The sequence below is a fragment of the Trachemys scripta genome, chromosome 1, assembly GCF_013100865.1.
Source record: "Trachemys scripta elegans isolate TJP31775 chromosome 1, CAS_Tse_1.0, whole genome shotgun sequence".
NCBI classification, from domain to species: domain Eukaryota; kingdom Metazoa; phylum Chordata; order Testudines; family Emydidae; genus Trachemys; species Trachemys scripta.
The window spans coordinates 86,340,954-86,355,298 of record NC_048298.1 but is presented as its reverse complement, the minus strand read 5'-3'; the positions used below and the strand labels follow the sequence as shown (position 1 = coordinate 86,355,298).

The following is a 14,345-nucleotide window of genomic DNA, read 5'->3' as shown; positions in this document are numbered from 1 at the left end:
GGGGGCAAAGGGATACTGTCCAGAAGCAAAGTGACCAGAGTGATTAAAGCATATATCTCAACAGAAACAATGGTGCATCTTTTGGTTTTTTATTTGTTTGTTTTTTAATGTGATGCCTTTGTAAAGGGGTCACTGTCAGATTGGCCCCAGGTGGGGATAATGCGGAGACCTAGTGCACCATGTGACTCAACCAAACATAAGCCAAGCGAGGGCTCATCTCACATGAGAAATGGTGATATAGGCAGGAGTAATGAGATGAAATTCAGAAAGGGAAAATATAGGCTGATTATTAGTAACCCATTTCCTAAGACTGAGCCCAGTTAAGCTGTGAAGCCATTTCCCAAGATAAGTGGTGGAAGTCCCATCCTGTCAGACATGTAAATCTAGACTGGACAAAGCCCTCAAAAAGGTACTGTCAGGAACAACCCTGCCCAGGCCAGTGGCTGGACTAGATGACCAAGTAGGTCTTTTCCATCTCTAATTTCTAGGAGAAGCTCAATCCTGGGGGAAAGCCACACAGCAGCTTCACTGCGCGTGTGGCTGGATACTTTCGGACACTCCAGCACATCTTAATGAAGACAATTTATCTCAGGCAACATGTGGACAACTAAATCTCTCTCTTTCTCATTCTTGCACACACATACCCAAGCACAGGTTCATGCACATACACATCACAGACAGCGCACACACAGCATCTCACACAGTCTTTTGTTCTGTGTCATGCATACACACATGCCTTGCCTCAGTCTCTCTGACAGATGCCATAACACATCCCCACATACATCACATGGCATCGGACACACTATGGCCTGGTGTACACGTCAATGTTTCGTCGGCATAGTGAGGTTGGTCGTGGGTGTGATTTTTTACCACCTCTGACTGACATAGCTATGCTGGCAAAAGCTCTAGAGTAGATGCACTTACAGCGGGGGGGAAAAAAAAAAGGTCTTTTTGCTGGTATAGTTTATTCAATTCAGGGAACAAAATTAAGCTGTACCAGCAACAGAACTCTTTTTCTGGTTTGCACTGCATCTCCATTAGGGGTGTTTGCCAGTGTAGCTATTTCTGGTCTAGACAATGCCTGTAACATATAGACAACCACGTGCAGATGCACTTTTCTCTGGGAACCATTTGGTGATGGACAATATATTTCTTTTTTTTTTTTTAAATCTCAAGTTAATTGTGGCCAATTAGCTACCCTCTTTCCCATTATCCCTGCCAGTCCCAGCTGTCTGAATGGGGGGAAAAACAGCTGAAAACAGCGTAGCCTAGCCTTCTGTGCGGCATGGCTCCAAATTGCTAATAAGATTCCACTGCCAGACAGGTTGCTTAACCCACTGCTATTGAAAGCTTTCATGGAGGAGTGAGGGGGGAGCAGGAAGTGAGACTCTCAGCTGTGGTTGGCTGGCAGCCCTGGGCATAGTGTTTGTTTAAACCCTCTGAGCACTGGTAAGATCTCAGTCCCTGCAGGGATCATGCCTTCCCGAAGTCACTGCAAGGTTTTGATTTACTACTTCTCACTTTCAATGGGAGGAAGAGGAATATGTATGAGGAGCAGCTATTGGGCTTCTAATGTACATTGACACAGAAATGCACACGCAGATTCAGCCAGAACCCCACTGAAACACTTTTGGACAAAAGCACTCATACGCTACTCTATCCAGATAGACCAATACAGTGCCTCCCCCTGCAACACATACACTGCATATGTGAATTCCCTTTGTCCACTCCCCTGTAACTCACCACATGTGGAAATTGTTCCTCCACTTGTGTTGTTGCTCCACCTGTCCTTCATCCCCTTCCCTGTAAGGAGGGGAGAGAAGTTACTGTCACTCTGTATCCTACAGTTGGATGTTGTTTGTGGGTGCCTGGGGAACCCTGGCAGAGTAGCTGTGCCACTGGGTGTTTGTAGAAGGGGTATTTAAAATGTGTGTGAGGGAGCAGCTTAGGGATGTGGGATTTAGATCCTGATCCTTTACACAAGCATCCACATTTAATTTCTGAATCGATATCTAATGAGCTCCCTCACCACAACAGTGACCCTCTCCACATAATGCTCCTCCAGCAGGCCTCAGCCAGTACCCATCCTTCCTTGTCTTTTCCCGGGGAGGCCCAGCAGCCTGCTTTGCCTTCCCTGGATTGGCATCTTCTGAGCCGCTGGGGAGGGAGGCCCACTCCCCTGCTTTGGTTCTTTCAGTGGCAGCTAGTAGGCCTGCTCCCCTGGCCTGAAACTGTAGCAGCAGCTGGCATCCTGCCTTCCCTCTTTTGGCTCTCCCAGCGATGACTGACTAACTAGATCCCCGTTCTGCATCTTTGATGGACCAGCAGGAGGCACATACATTCCCCCAATACACAGTGCTGGCATTTTCTGGGGGAGTATGTGGTCATCCTGCTCTTCTACTAATTGTTGCATTTTGGGAGCAACAAGCAAGCAGAAATGCTCTGCTTGATCCTGCTGTTCCAGGCTCTTTAAAACTTAAAGCCCAATGGACATTGTACTCCCACAGTGAGCCAGGGTGTTCTCCAATCCTAGTGAAAAGGACAGAAATGCGGTTCTTTCAGGGCTATTGTCAAGGCTACTTCCCCACTCTGAACTTTAGGGTACAGATGTGGGGGCCTGCATGAAAACTTCTAAGCTTAACTACCAGCTTAGATCTGGTCCACTGCCACCACTCCCAATGTGCTAATTCCCTTCCCTGGGTAGCCTTGAGAGACTCTTCACCAATTCCCTGGCGAATTCAGATCCAAAACCCTTGGATCTTAAAACAAGGAGAAATTAACCATCCCCCCTCCTTTCTCCTACTAACTTCTGGTGGATCAAGATCCAACCCCCTTGGATCTAAAAACAAGGAAAATCAATCAGGTTCTTAAAAAGAAGGCTTTTAATTAAAGAAAAAGGTAAAAATCATCTCTGTAAAATCAGGATGGAAAATAACTTTACAGGGTAATCAAACTTAAAGAGCCCAGAGGAATCCCCTCTAGCCTTAGGTTCAAAGTTACAGCAAACAGAGGTAAACACCCTAGTAAAAGGTACATTTACAAATTGAGAAAACAAAGATAAAAACTAACACGCCTTGCCTGGCTGTTTACTTACAAGTAAATATGAGAGACTTGTTCAGAAAGATTTGGAGAGCATGGATTGATGTCTGGTCCCTCTCAGACCCAAGAGAGGACAACCACCAAAACAAAGAGCACAAACAACAGCCTTTCCCCCCTCCCCCTGATTTGAAAGTATCTTGTCCCCTTATTGGTCCTCTGGGTCAGGTGTCAGCCAGGTTACCTGAGCTTCTTAACCCTTTACAGGTAAAAGGATTTTGAAGTCTCTGGCCAGGAGGGATTTTATAGTATTGTACACAGGAGGGCTGTTACCCTTCCCTTTATAGTTATGACAGCTATCTTCCCTTGAAAAATGAAATTCTATGATCATTTCTCTGAGGGTGAGGAATTTTCTCCTTTCCCCAGTCTCTTCCTTCTCTCTTGGAGCCCATGGATTGTTGAGTGGAAGCTGGGCATCGGTTCTTGTCAAAGTTACGAACATAAAGCCAGGAGTCTGGGGATGAATATTTATGTGTGTTCCTGTCAAGCTTTAGAGCCAAGATTCTCTGGGTCTGGGTACTGTATGGATCCTTGCATATAATTTCTAATCTCACTCTTCACAGGGCTGCAGTATGCATAGTGGTGGTGGTTCTAAGGTGCATCTGCATATTTGCCTTCCATTGAACAATGAGAATGGATTTGTTGTTTTTTAAAGGGATGGTAGAGAAAATACCTGGGCGTAGATTTCATAACACCAATTCTTACCAGCTACAGTTTCTAGGGCCAATCTTTTCCATTTGTAGGGAATGATAGTTTCCTTCACTAGGAGCATTTTTGGCTTAGGAGACTGAGAATGAGATATGGTGGCTGGTTTTAATATGGTCCCTGATCAGTGGTGGGGAGCACTAGGTGGCTCAGGGATCATGGTTTTATTCTATACCACGTTATATGGTAATGGAAAGTGACTGTATTCCTTTTAACTCCAGCTGGTAGGAGCAGCTGCAGAAACAGCCCAGGCACAGATTGCTGCACTTTGGGGAGTGGGAAAATGGGGCCCTGCCCTTCCCCCAGCACTCCTCCCCCTGCACACACAACTGTGCAAGAGAGACCCCCCACACACACATTCTACGGGGTCACTAAGATCCAAGTGGTGACTCCCTTCCCTCCTGCCATGTGGCCTTGTGGGAAAACTGCAGAGAGGAACCAGCCAGACTCCAGCCGATAGGAGGAGCTGCTGCGGAAGTAGCCAAGCAGGGACCTTCAGAAATTTGGAGAACTCGCTACAGTTTTGACTGGACTTTCTCTGCCCTGTGTTGACTGGCTGTTTGCTCCAACCCTTTCTCTCTCCCTCCCAGCCTCTTCACTCCACACCTGCCCTGGTTCTCCCTTGCCCTGTCCACCCTCCTCCCCTTCCCTTCAATGTCCCCTCCCCCCTCTCCAGTTTTCATTTAGCTGATCCTCTCTTAACTAACTCCACCCCTCAAAAACAAATGATGGCACTAGCCTGTCTCTTGCCATAGCACTATTCTCTCTGCTTGTGTGCTAGACCCCTTCTCCCCTACACGGTGTCTGTTTTGTCTATTTAAATGGTAAGTTCTTTGGAACAGGGACTGTCTGCAGGGCCGGCCCACAACATTTTGGAACTTGAGGTGGGGAGCTCAAATGACGCCCCCATGCCCCCTCGCTTGGGCCAAAACTTTGAAAGGTCTCAATTCTGCCTTCTTCCTGTTCTACTCGTCTCATGGTACTGCTCTGCTACCTACCCCAATAAAGGAGAACTAACAACTTAAAATGCCTTGTTTAAAAATTTTAAGTAACACTTAACTTTCAAACGCCTGAACAGCAAATGTCACTTTTCTTGTCTGCATAGTAAACACTGGCCTTTTTTTCTGTTTGAATAATCAAAGTGATGCTTTCCATGCCTTCTTGGTTGCAAAGATTTGAACTGCTTCCCGAAGGTCCACAGTCTGGGCCTGCTCATGCTCTGTTGAGATGGACCAGCCTCTCCTGTGTTACTGTGGAGCGTAGATGTGTTTTTATTAACTTCAGCTTGGAGAAGCTGTGTTCTCCACTGGCAACTGTTACAGGAAGTGTTATAAGTAGGCTCAGAGCAACAAAAGCATTTGGAAAGAGGGTGGAGATCTTATTTGTGCACATATATTCCAGAACAGCCTTTGGAGTTGATCCTGCTGAAATGTATCTTGAAAGGGCTTCCAATTCATCACCTAAATCACTCGCATCTATATCGCGCATGTCCTCATGTGCCAACACTGTTTCTAGTGCCCTGCATTGCTGGTGTAGGTCTTCTTCAGGTATAGTGAGGAGTTTTGGAATATCAGAAAACATCCCAAATATACTGCTGTGTTTCTTGAGTTGCATAAAATGTTCTTCAACTGACTGTATTGCACAATCTAGCACCTGGTTAAAGAATTCAACTTTGAATTGTTGTTTGGGGTCTCTTATGGGATTATCCCGTGCCTTGTAATCAAAGTGTCTTCTTGTATTCTTGAATGGGTGGGAAAATAGCTTCAGTGTGAAATTCCTCTGCCAACTTCTGTGCATTCTTCAGAACATTTTGAAATCCCTCATCTGACCGGTAAGACTGTAGGTATGACTTTGCTTTGTCCAGTTGTTCCATTGCTCCAGATATATCAAGGTCAACACCTTGGAGTCTCTTGCTTACAACATTTATTTCAAACAGTATGTCATGTCACAACACTAAGCCACACAGAAATTTGAAGTTATGTCCGTTTCTGGTGATTCCATTTCCCTCTGCCACTGTTCTCCCATGAACAGTTCCTGTCATAGCATTATTCTCCATTATGGCAACTATGGCATCATCTATCTTTCCAATTTGGTGTTTGATAGGCTTTATCGCTTCCACTCGACTTTCCCATCGTGTGGCTTTCAGTGTCAGAGAGGATGTTCCCAGATGTTGCTTCAAAATTTACCATTGATGACTTGATGCAGAGAAAAATACATAGATGCTTTGAATTACATTAAAAAAGTCAGCAGCCTCACTAGAAGCTGATGCTGCACAATGGCATTCTCACAATGGCAATGAGCCTTTTCAGAACATTTTGCCAGTCAAGAGACTCTGATGCAATCTTCTCTTCATGCTGATCATCTATGGTGGCCTTTAACCTTAGTCTCATCTCAAGCTCTTTCCACCTATGGAATGCTCTCTGGTGATTTGCTGCCTTCTCATGGCATGCCAGATTTCTAGCCAGATTTTTCCAGTCCTTTGTTCCTGTAGACCCCAATGTGGCTGGAACATTAGACTGGAAGAGTTTGCAACAAAAACAGTATGCAGCATTCTGGGTTTTTGAGTACATAAGCTATGGCCTCTCCACTTTGTCACCGTTGGGGATTTCACACTAGTATTCTGTTGGATGGAAATTTCTATTTTCATTGTCTTTGGGGAACATGAAGTTTTTCACTTGCTGTGGCCCATGCAGTACAAGGAAGTCCCTCAGGCTACTACTCAAGTGGGTTCACAGTCCTGGATCATCTAGACTTAAGGAACTAAAAACTCAGCAGCAGCTGTTTCTTGCGCCTCCACCACACTCTTCTCCGATCTACAATTTTCTTCAGGAATGTGCATGGTTACATCCATTTAAGATGGAGTTATGGAGGCTGCCGTAGCTGCCAGGTCACCTGCACTTTGGCTGACTGCAAGATCAGGCATCTCCTCACCACTAACATCCTCACTGGGGCCGGAAGGCTCACCGTGAACATTTGTGTTTATGTATCTCAGGAGAGCTCCTTCCTGCTTAGATAGAAAAGCTTCCTTTGCTTTCTTTCTTTTTCTGAATGCTGCCCCAGAGGGGCGTTTTCTTCTTTCACTCATGACTGCTGTTCTGTGCCAGCTATAATGGCTCTCAACACTCAATTGAAAGGGACAAATAAGCAGGCTGGTAGCAGGGCCTGAGGGTATGTCTACACTACCTGCCAGATTGGCGGGTAGTGATCGATCTATCAGGGATCGATTTATCGCGTGTAGATGCGATAAATCGATCCCCGATGGCTTTCCCGTCAACTGCTGAACTCCAGCAGTGCGAGAGATGGAAGCAAAGTCGACGGGGGTACCGCGGCCATCGATCCAGTGCCGCGAGGACGCGAAGTAATTTTAATTTGATCTAAGATACGTCGACTTCAGCTACGTTATTCTCGTAGCTGAAGTTGCGTATCTTAGATCGATCCCCCTCCCTCAGTGTAGATCAGGCCTGAATGAGGGAAGATATCAGCGTCTTAAGGGCCTAACTGGCTCCTACTACTTCAGTTGATTGCCTGTTCTCCTCAAGTGGGTTCAGGGAATCAGCAGGAAACAGGAAGCTTCCTGAGAAGCTGGTGTTAATCAGTCCAGGCTCCTGGGGGTGCTAGAGAGATACATAAGAGACTCTTCCTCCTCTCTCTCCCTACAGCTCCTGCTGCTTTCTGTTATTCCCTCTCACCTTTTCTCCTGCCTGCCTGTTATGTCTCTTGTGCCCTCCTTCCTCCAGCACAGCACTCCACCATCTCTGTGCATCTAGAGCAGAAAGACTACATATGCATCAGCAGCAGACACAATTTTCTACACTCTGGGTCCTAGTGGCGCTCTCCCACAGTCTGGCACCTGAGGCGGCCGCATCAATTCGCCTCATGGTGTCTGCTACTCAGTGTTTGTACAGCACATGGCACAATGGAGCCCCATGCTTGGCTGGCCCTGAGTCACCACAGTAACTACGATGAGGTTTAATAATAATAACTTGAACATGCTGCAGTGATTTTTTTCCTATCAAGGTTTGCTCTTATTCCTATCAAGGTTTGCTCTTGATCATTCCAAGTTTGTCTGCTCCCATTGGGAGGGACTCCAAGTTTTGAGATGCATTTTTTCTTAAGTGTCAGCCTGTGTTTTAGGAACCAGATCTGACATTTCCCATCCACTGAGGAGCAATGGTGGATGCATTAATTATCTTTCTCTCGCACACACACCAGCCAATCCATCTCATCATAACTAAAGGGAAAAGATTCCCTAGCTTAGACAGCAGAGGGGACCGCTACATATGTATAAATAGGTGTGATGTATTCCTGCCACTAAGGGGAACAGCACATGCAGGTGCACACAAACACAAATGCTGGCTGGTTGCAACCTAAAAGAAAAGTTCTGCTAGCACAGCCAGTGCATAGAATGTATTATGTGTAGTAGAGTGCAGTGTTGCACACACATCCAGTATCTGACATATTCCATGCAGTAGAGGGCAGTGGTACGCACCTATGTATACTCACACACCAGCCAGTCCGTTATCTCAATAATATCTGGTCAGGTTTGGTCATTATATCAAGATCTGAACTTGCATCTCATGACCCCCACAATGGACAATCAAAAGATGGTACTAAACAGGAAGTGCCATGCAAAATACCTTTCTGCAGCACCAAGGAAGGAATTTTTCATTGACCTGACTGATCAATGCATGATTTCTTTTTTCTTTACTACTTTTATTAGGTTCCTCGCTTGCAATTTTCTGTGCTTTTTCCTGTCTCCCTGTTGTATGGATTTTAAGGAGTCTTGATAATTGGCAGTGGTAAATTTTACTGCTCATAAAACTCCAGAGAGCATTGATTGTGACTTGAGTTAAGCAAGTGGCATATAAAGTCTTATTGCCTTGCAGTCATGGGGGAGTTTTACAATGAGTGTATTTCTTGGAAGCAGTAAGAGGTCTGGAGGTTTACTTCCACCATCCTTGTCTCAGGCATCAGTTGTTATTAGTGAGGGGCATACCTTCAGCAGCAGTGGGATGTTGAGTCAGGAGACATGCCCAAAAGCAGAAAGCAAACTCATAGTTTGCCAAACTGGAGGTGGAAGTGTTGTGAGAAGAGCCTTTCCTCATTATTATTTCAGTTCTCCCTGCACCAAGAAGCACAGAGGTGAAAAATGTATATATATATTTTTTGGAAATTGATAGAGTCGGGATAAAAATTATATGTTGTATTTACTGAAAATCCTTTCTTACCTGTGTATATTTTTAAAAATGAAGGATTTAAAAAAAATCTAACTTTTCTTTTTCCTTCATGATGGTTGGTTATTTTTTGCACTTCTTTCAAGTCGGAAAGTGAAACTAGATGGATAAGATAGGCACCAGCCAGATGCTGTTGTGTTTGGAAGTAGGGGAGTATTTAATTTCAAAAATATCCACTCAACCTTAAAAGAAGATTGGAGCTAATTTCAGCGTCACTACAGATGTTTTCTCTCTCATTAAAGTGGGTTCTTTCATGCAAACTACTGCTTATTGCTGAAAGATTCTGAGGAATTTTCTTTCTCTGCCTTTCTAGTTCCAGAAACCTAACGACTTCTCACCCCCTTTCCGATTTGGGACGGTTCCCAATGGCAGCACAGAGAGGAACATTCGCAACAACTACCCTGAAATGCATAGCTACATGGTGAAGTTCAACCAGAGGGGGGTGGACGATGCCCTATTCTCGCTGAAGACTGGGTGAGGCCTTCTCCTTCCAAACTTGTCCATACCATGAGCTTGGCTTCTTTTCCTGTGTGTCTGGGGCTTTGAGGATCATTCTCCATGATTTATTGCAAAGGTGACATCCACCATGACAGCTGCCAGAGTGATTTGGCCTTGATGCTATTTGCAACTGTTTTTGTCAGTTTTCCTCTAACATTTGTACAAGTGATTTTTGTTTGTAAGAATATTTGCGGAAGGAGAAAATCTTGTGAATACTTGTCAGTACCCAGAGCCTCACTCCTGCAAGCTGCTCCCTACAAGCAGAGCAGCTTGCAGGGTGGGGCCAAAGTTTGCTCCAGAAGTGTTTGTACAATCAGCTTGAAATTTCTTTGATTTCCCTCCTCTGTTTTGTAAAAGATTAAGTCAACTAGGGAGCAGAAGCAATACCATGTGACTTGATTGACGAGTCACACACCAGTATGGCAGTAATGAATATTGTATAGTGGAAGGCATATAGTCAAAGCAAATAGTTTGCAAATGACCCATAGGGTAGAAAATCTTTGCATAAAGTGCCTGTCAAAATTTTTTGAATCCTGAACAGATCTGTGAAAATCAGAGTCTCTTCATAGATAATTTGGAAAACAGAGAGAGAAACAGTCACTGGAAAAAAGTATCTGCTCTGAACAACTTGTGTAGGTCTACCAGTCACCATGCTCCCCTCTGAGAGCTAGGTAGAAGCCATATCTAGTTTGCAGGTCTCTGTATGAAAAAACCCCCCCCCCCCCCCTTGCTAAACTTCCCTCTAGTTTTCAGGGCCCCACCCGGTGTAAAAAAGATCCTTGTACCTTGAGCCTCACTCTGGCTTGCAAGGCCCTGCACCCTCTGATAAGCTTTATTCTGAAGCACTAAGGGCTGTTCAGCCAATTTAATTATTAGATTGACTGAACATTTCTAACCTATTTGCCAGGCTCAGAGGAGCGTAGCCCATCACAAATGACTATACTGTTTCTGGATGCCATCCTGGAAATATACATGTCAAGATAGGCATCATCCAGGAAATATATATGCTCTGAGATAGATGTCATCCTAGACATATATTCTATTCAGGAGAGATGTCATCCCTGACACATAAATGCCCTGAGTCAGACTTCACTCTAGATAGGCACATGTACTGGGATACTGGCCATCCTGGAAATCTGCTTACAGTGGATTAGAACGATGATGTAGCTGTGAGTGTATGTGGGAAATGGAAGGTCTTTTGTCCTATATAAAAAGTGGTTCGGTTCATATTTAGTGGTAGCATTTACTCCTCAGCTATCTGATTATTTGGAAGATCCAAATTCCTATTTAGGTATTTCCCCTAGTTGCTCCCCCTTGTACCTGCCAAAAAAAAAAAAAAAAAAAAAAAAGATTATTTTACTGGGATGCAGAGAGGGGCTCCCAACAGACTGCTCTATTACCTGCCATCTCTCGAGTGTATCCACCCTATCATGTAATTATATAGCGTCAATGTTGGTGATTCCCCTGAGTCTGTACTGAACTCTTTTCTCCGTGTTCTGCTAGCAAGGCGCTGTAACGCTAAAGCGACTGTCTTCATGGTGAGACGTAAGATTGCTGTCCTAACCACTTGTCCCAGTTAAAGATCCCATGGGATTTTTCACAGTAACATAGGAGTTAAATTCAGGGTCCTGACCAAATCTAATCTGAATAATTACATTCTGCTTAGCTAAGTCACATCAGCAGTATCGGTTGGAAATGGCCTTCTTCCTTACTTCAAGTCCTAATTTGTTGTGCAGTATTTATGTATTCAGTAAAGTACTTTAGGATCCTTTGGGGTGAAAGGCACTATAGAAATTCCAGATATTATTATTATGAACATAGACCTCCCTTCAGCTTCCTATTCATTCAGCCTTGACCCTGTAATAGACTTCTGTTGTAATGTTCCTTCACACTGCCTCTTTGGAGACCATGCTGGATGTCAGGGAGAGAGAGATGAGTCCTTATCTAATCTAACTCAAATTCAAAAAAGATTCTCGTCTCAGATTTCAGTTCCTGTTGAAGATTCAGGAGGCAACATACAGTATTCCATCTGGACGGGTTCCTCCCATCCTTACTAGTTAAGACCACTGTTCTTGGTATCAGCAGTTCCTTTCAGTTATGTGCAATGATTTGAACTCACACAGAATCTTTTCTTTACTGTATTCTCCCTTTTCCTTGCACCCGGGCAGGAAATTGGATGCATTCATTTATGATGCAGCAGTGCTAAACTACATGGCTGGCAGAGACGAAGGCTGCAAGCTGGTAACGATTGGTAGTGGGAAGGTTTTTGCCTCCACTGGCTATGGCATTGCCATCCAAAAGGACTCGGGCTGGAAGCGTCAGGTAGATCTTGCCATTCTACAACTTTTTGGTGATGGTAAGTGGTCTGTGCAAAGAGGTATGGGGCTTCCTCTCAAATTTCCAGATCCTGGCTGTATGGAAATGGGGTTCCCTCCCTGAACCTAACATTTTAGATTTGGTAAACAGTGCAAGAGTAGTGAAAAAGCATGTTGGGAGAGGGATGGGGCTAGACACACACAGTTGGATATGCTTTATGCAGGTTAATAACGGCTTCAGGGCTAATATCACAAGTTTCAAAGGTTTAATGAGAATTAAACCCCCAAAAGTTCAGACGTGTATTTGAAGTTTATCTGAATGTCTTCACTCTGGAAATCTTGTGAGAACACGCTTTTCCTTGTCAGATTTTTGGTACTTCTTGGTTTTAGCCATAATCAGAAATCCAAATGAGAATGGAGCTTTCAGTAGTTATTTCTGGCATGCCTGTGTTGTCCAGGCACCACCAAGCTGTGCAACACCCATGTGATCAATAATTAAACATGCCTGGAGGAAAGAGAAAACTAAACTTTCTTAAACCTAAAAATAAATTAATAAGTAAACAAGTTGGGGATTCAGGGATAAATTTTGTAATGAAAGATCTGATCAGCTTTTACTGTATACAAGCTGGTGTGCCCCAATCCTTAGTGGATAAAATACTGTCACTTTAAAGATATGGTGGATTGTTGGTGGGATTGGAGCTTCCTTTCTGTTAGAATTTTCTTCTGCTTTTTCTCTCCCTTTCACCCCACTCCTTTCTGGATATTCTTTTTAGAAAATTAAAAATGTTGATCTTATTTTGTAAATGAATAGGAAGTCTAAAATCAGAAAAAAAGTCTGGTATAATAAATACAGGAAGAACACAAGAATTGACTTAGGTTAACAGGACAGTGGGCCATCAGTCTGGTAGAGCAGTGGTTCGCAAACTGTGGGGCACGCCCCCTGAGGGGGTGTGTGGAGGAACATTCAGGGGGCTGAGCGGCAACACCAGGTGGCTCGTGCCAGCCCTGCATGGTGGGGCCCGGGCCAGCCCCCACAGGGGGTGGGGAGGGAGCGCCACCTCCATCCTCTGACTCATCTCAGTGGACCACCTAGCCTGTGGGTCAGTGTGCTGCACTGGTTTCTGCTCCTGGCAGCTTCCATGCCCAGCGCTGGCTCCACCCCCAGAGACCGTCGCACATGCCTTCCCCTACCCTGAAAACCCGAGGGGAGAGGGGCAGAGGGGCAGGTGTTGGCCCTGCCTTAGTGGTGCATCCTGCCTGCAAGGCAGAAGCAGTCTGCTGCTGAGGAAATCTTGGTTGAGAAGTAATGGAGATGGGGTGCAGACAGATTCCATTAATGGTGGGGGTGGGGGTGGGGGTGGCGTGACTGGAAAAGTTTGCACACCATTGTGGTAGAGTATTCTTTCTCCAATAATGGCTAATACTGAATACTTCAGAGGAAGGCATAAAAATCCCATAACGCCTCTAACTGCAATATGACACCATATAAATATGGGGAATTTCTCCCTGTCTGTGTCTGATCCTGAAAAGTGTGAGTAACTCCCATCTTCCCCAGAAGCATGAAAAGCATTCCCAAGACAGAGTATTTCTCTGTTTTTGAATCTCTTTATAGATCCTGAAAATCCTGTACTAGGGATGAGTGTGCAATAAATCTAAGCAAGGAAATATTTATTGTTACTTGGCATAAATTAGCAATAATTTATGCTGGTTAGAAATTTGAAATTTTGACAAAATTGGAAAAAATAAATCAAAAACACTGAAAACATTTTTGTGAAAGTGTCAGTTTGTTTTTGACCAGCTATAGAGTTGATTGAAAAAATTTAAAATATGAAATTTCAATGAAAAATTTCATCAAAATTTTGAATTTCAGCCTAAAAGATTTTCATAAATGTTTTGGCTCATTTGTTGGCCTGTGCTAGTAGTAACTGTTTTCTCTCTCCTACCCCAAAACATCACATTTTTTCACATTTCATTGAAATTTACCGAAAGAGAAAGTTAAAAACCATGTATTACTGCACTTGGAGATAATTGGTGTCATCTTTTACTTTCAATCCTGCTTTACAGCCAGTTAACAAAAACTTAGTTTTATGAAATGTTATTATTCTTATATATTATCATTTCATTTCTGAATCTTTTAAGAATCTTTACTTCTCCAGTAAGTAAATGTTTAAGTATTTGCATTTGATATCTCAGGTTTTATTTCCTGCTAGTGCAAAAATTTTACATTGATAGGGTTACCATATTTCAAGCCTCCAAAAGGAGGACACTCCACCGGCCCCCGGCCCCACCCCCAGCCCCGCCCACGCCCCAACTCTGCCCCTTCCTCAAAGTCCCTGCCCCAACTCCAACATTTGATTCGCGGGAAGCCTGAAGCAGGTAAGGGGGTGTGTGGGGGGAGGAGGAGTGGCCCAGGCTGCCCCCCCCCCCGGCGTTTCCAGCCTGGGCCGGCCCCCGACCGAGCACCCCCTGGCCCCGCTGGCCCCCGGCCCCCCGGCCG

The 14,345-nt window shown here is 44.5% G+C and overlaps 1 protein-coding gene across 2 annotated transcripts in view; it reads left to right on the top strand.

Moving 5' to 3' along the window:
* The window catches only part of GRIN2B (glutamate ionotropic receptor NMDA type subunit 2B), a 271,297-nt gene that overhangs the window by 250,813 nt on the left and 6,139 nt on the right, over window positions 1-14,345 (top strand). For both annotated transcript variants that reach the window (XM_034774624.1, XM_034774617.1), the window contains 2 exons: window positions 9,349-9,509; window positions 11,702-11,889. In XM_034774624.1, coding sequence (XP_034630515.1) covers window positions 9,349-9,509; window positions 11,702-11,889 — 349 coding nt within the window. The remainder of the gene's footprint in view (window positions 1-9,348; window positions 9,510-11,701; window positions 11,890-14,345) is intronic.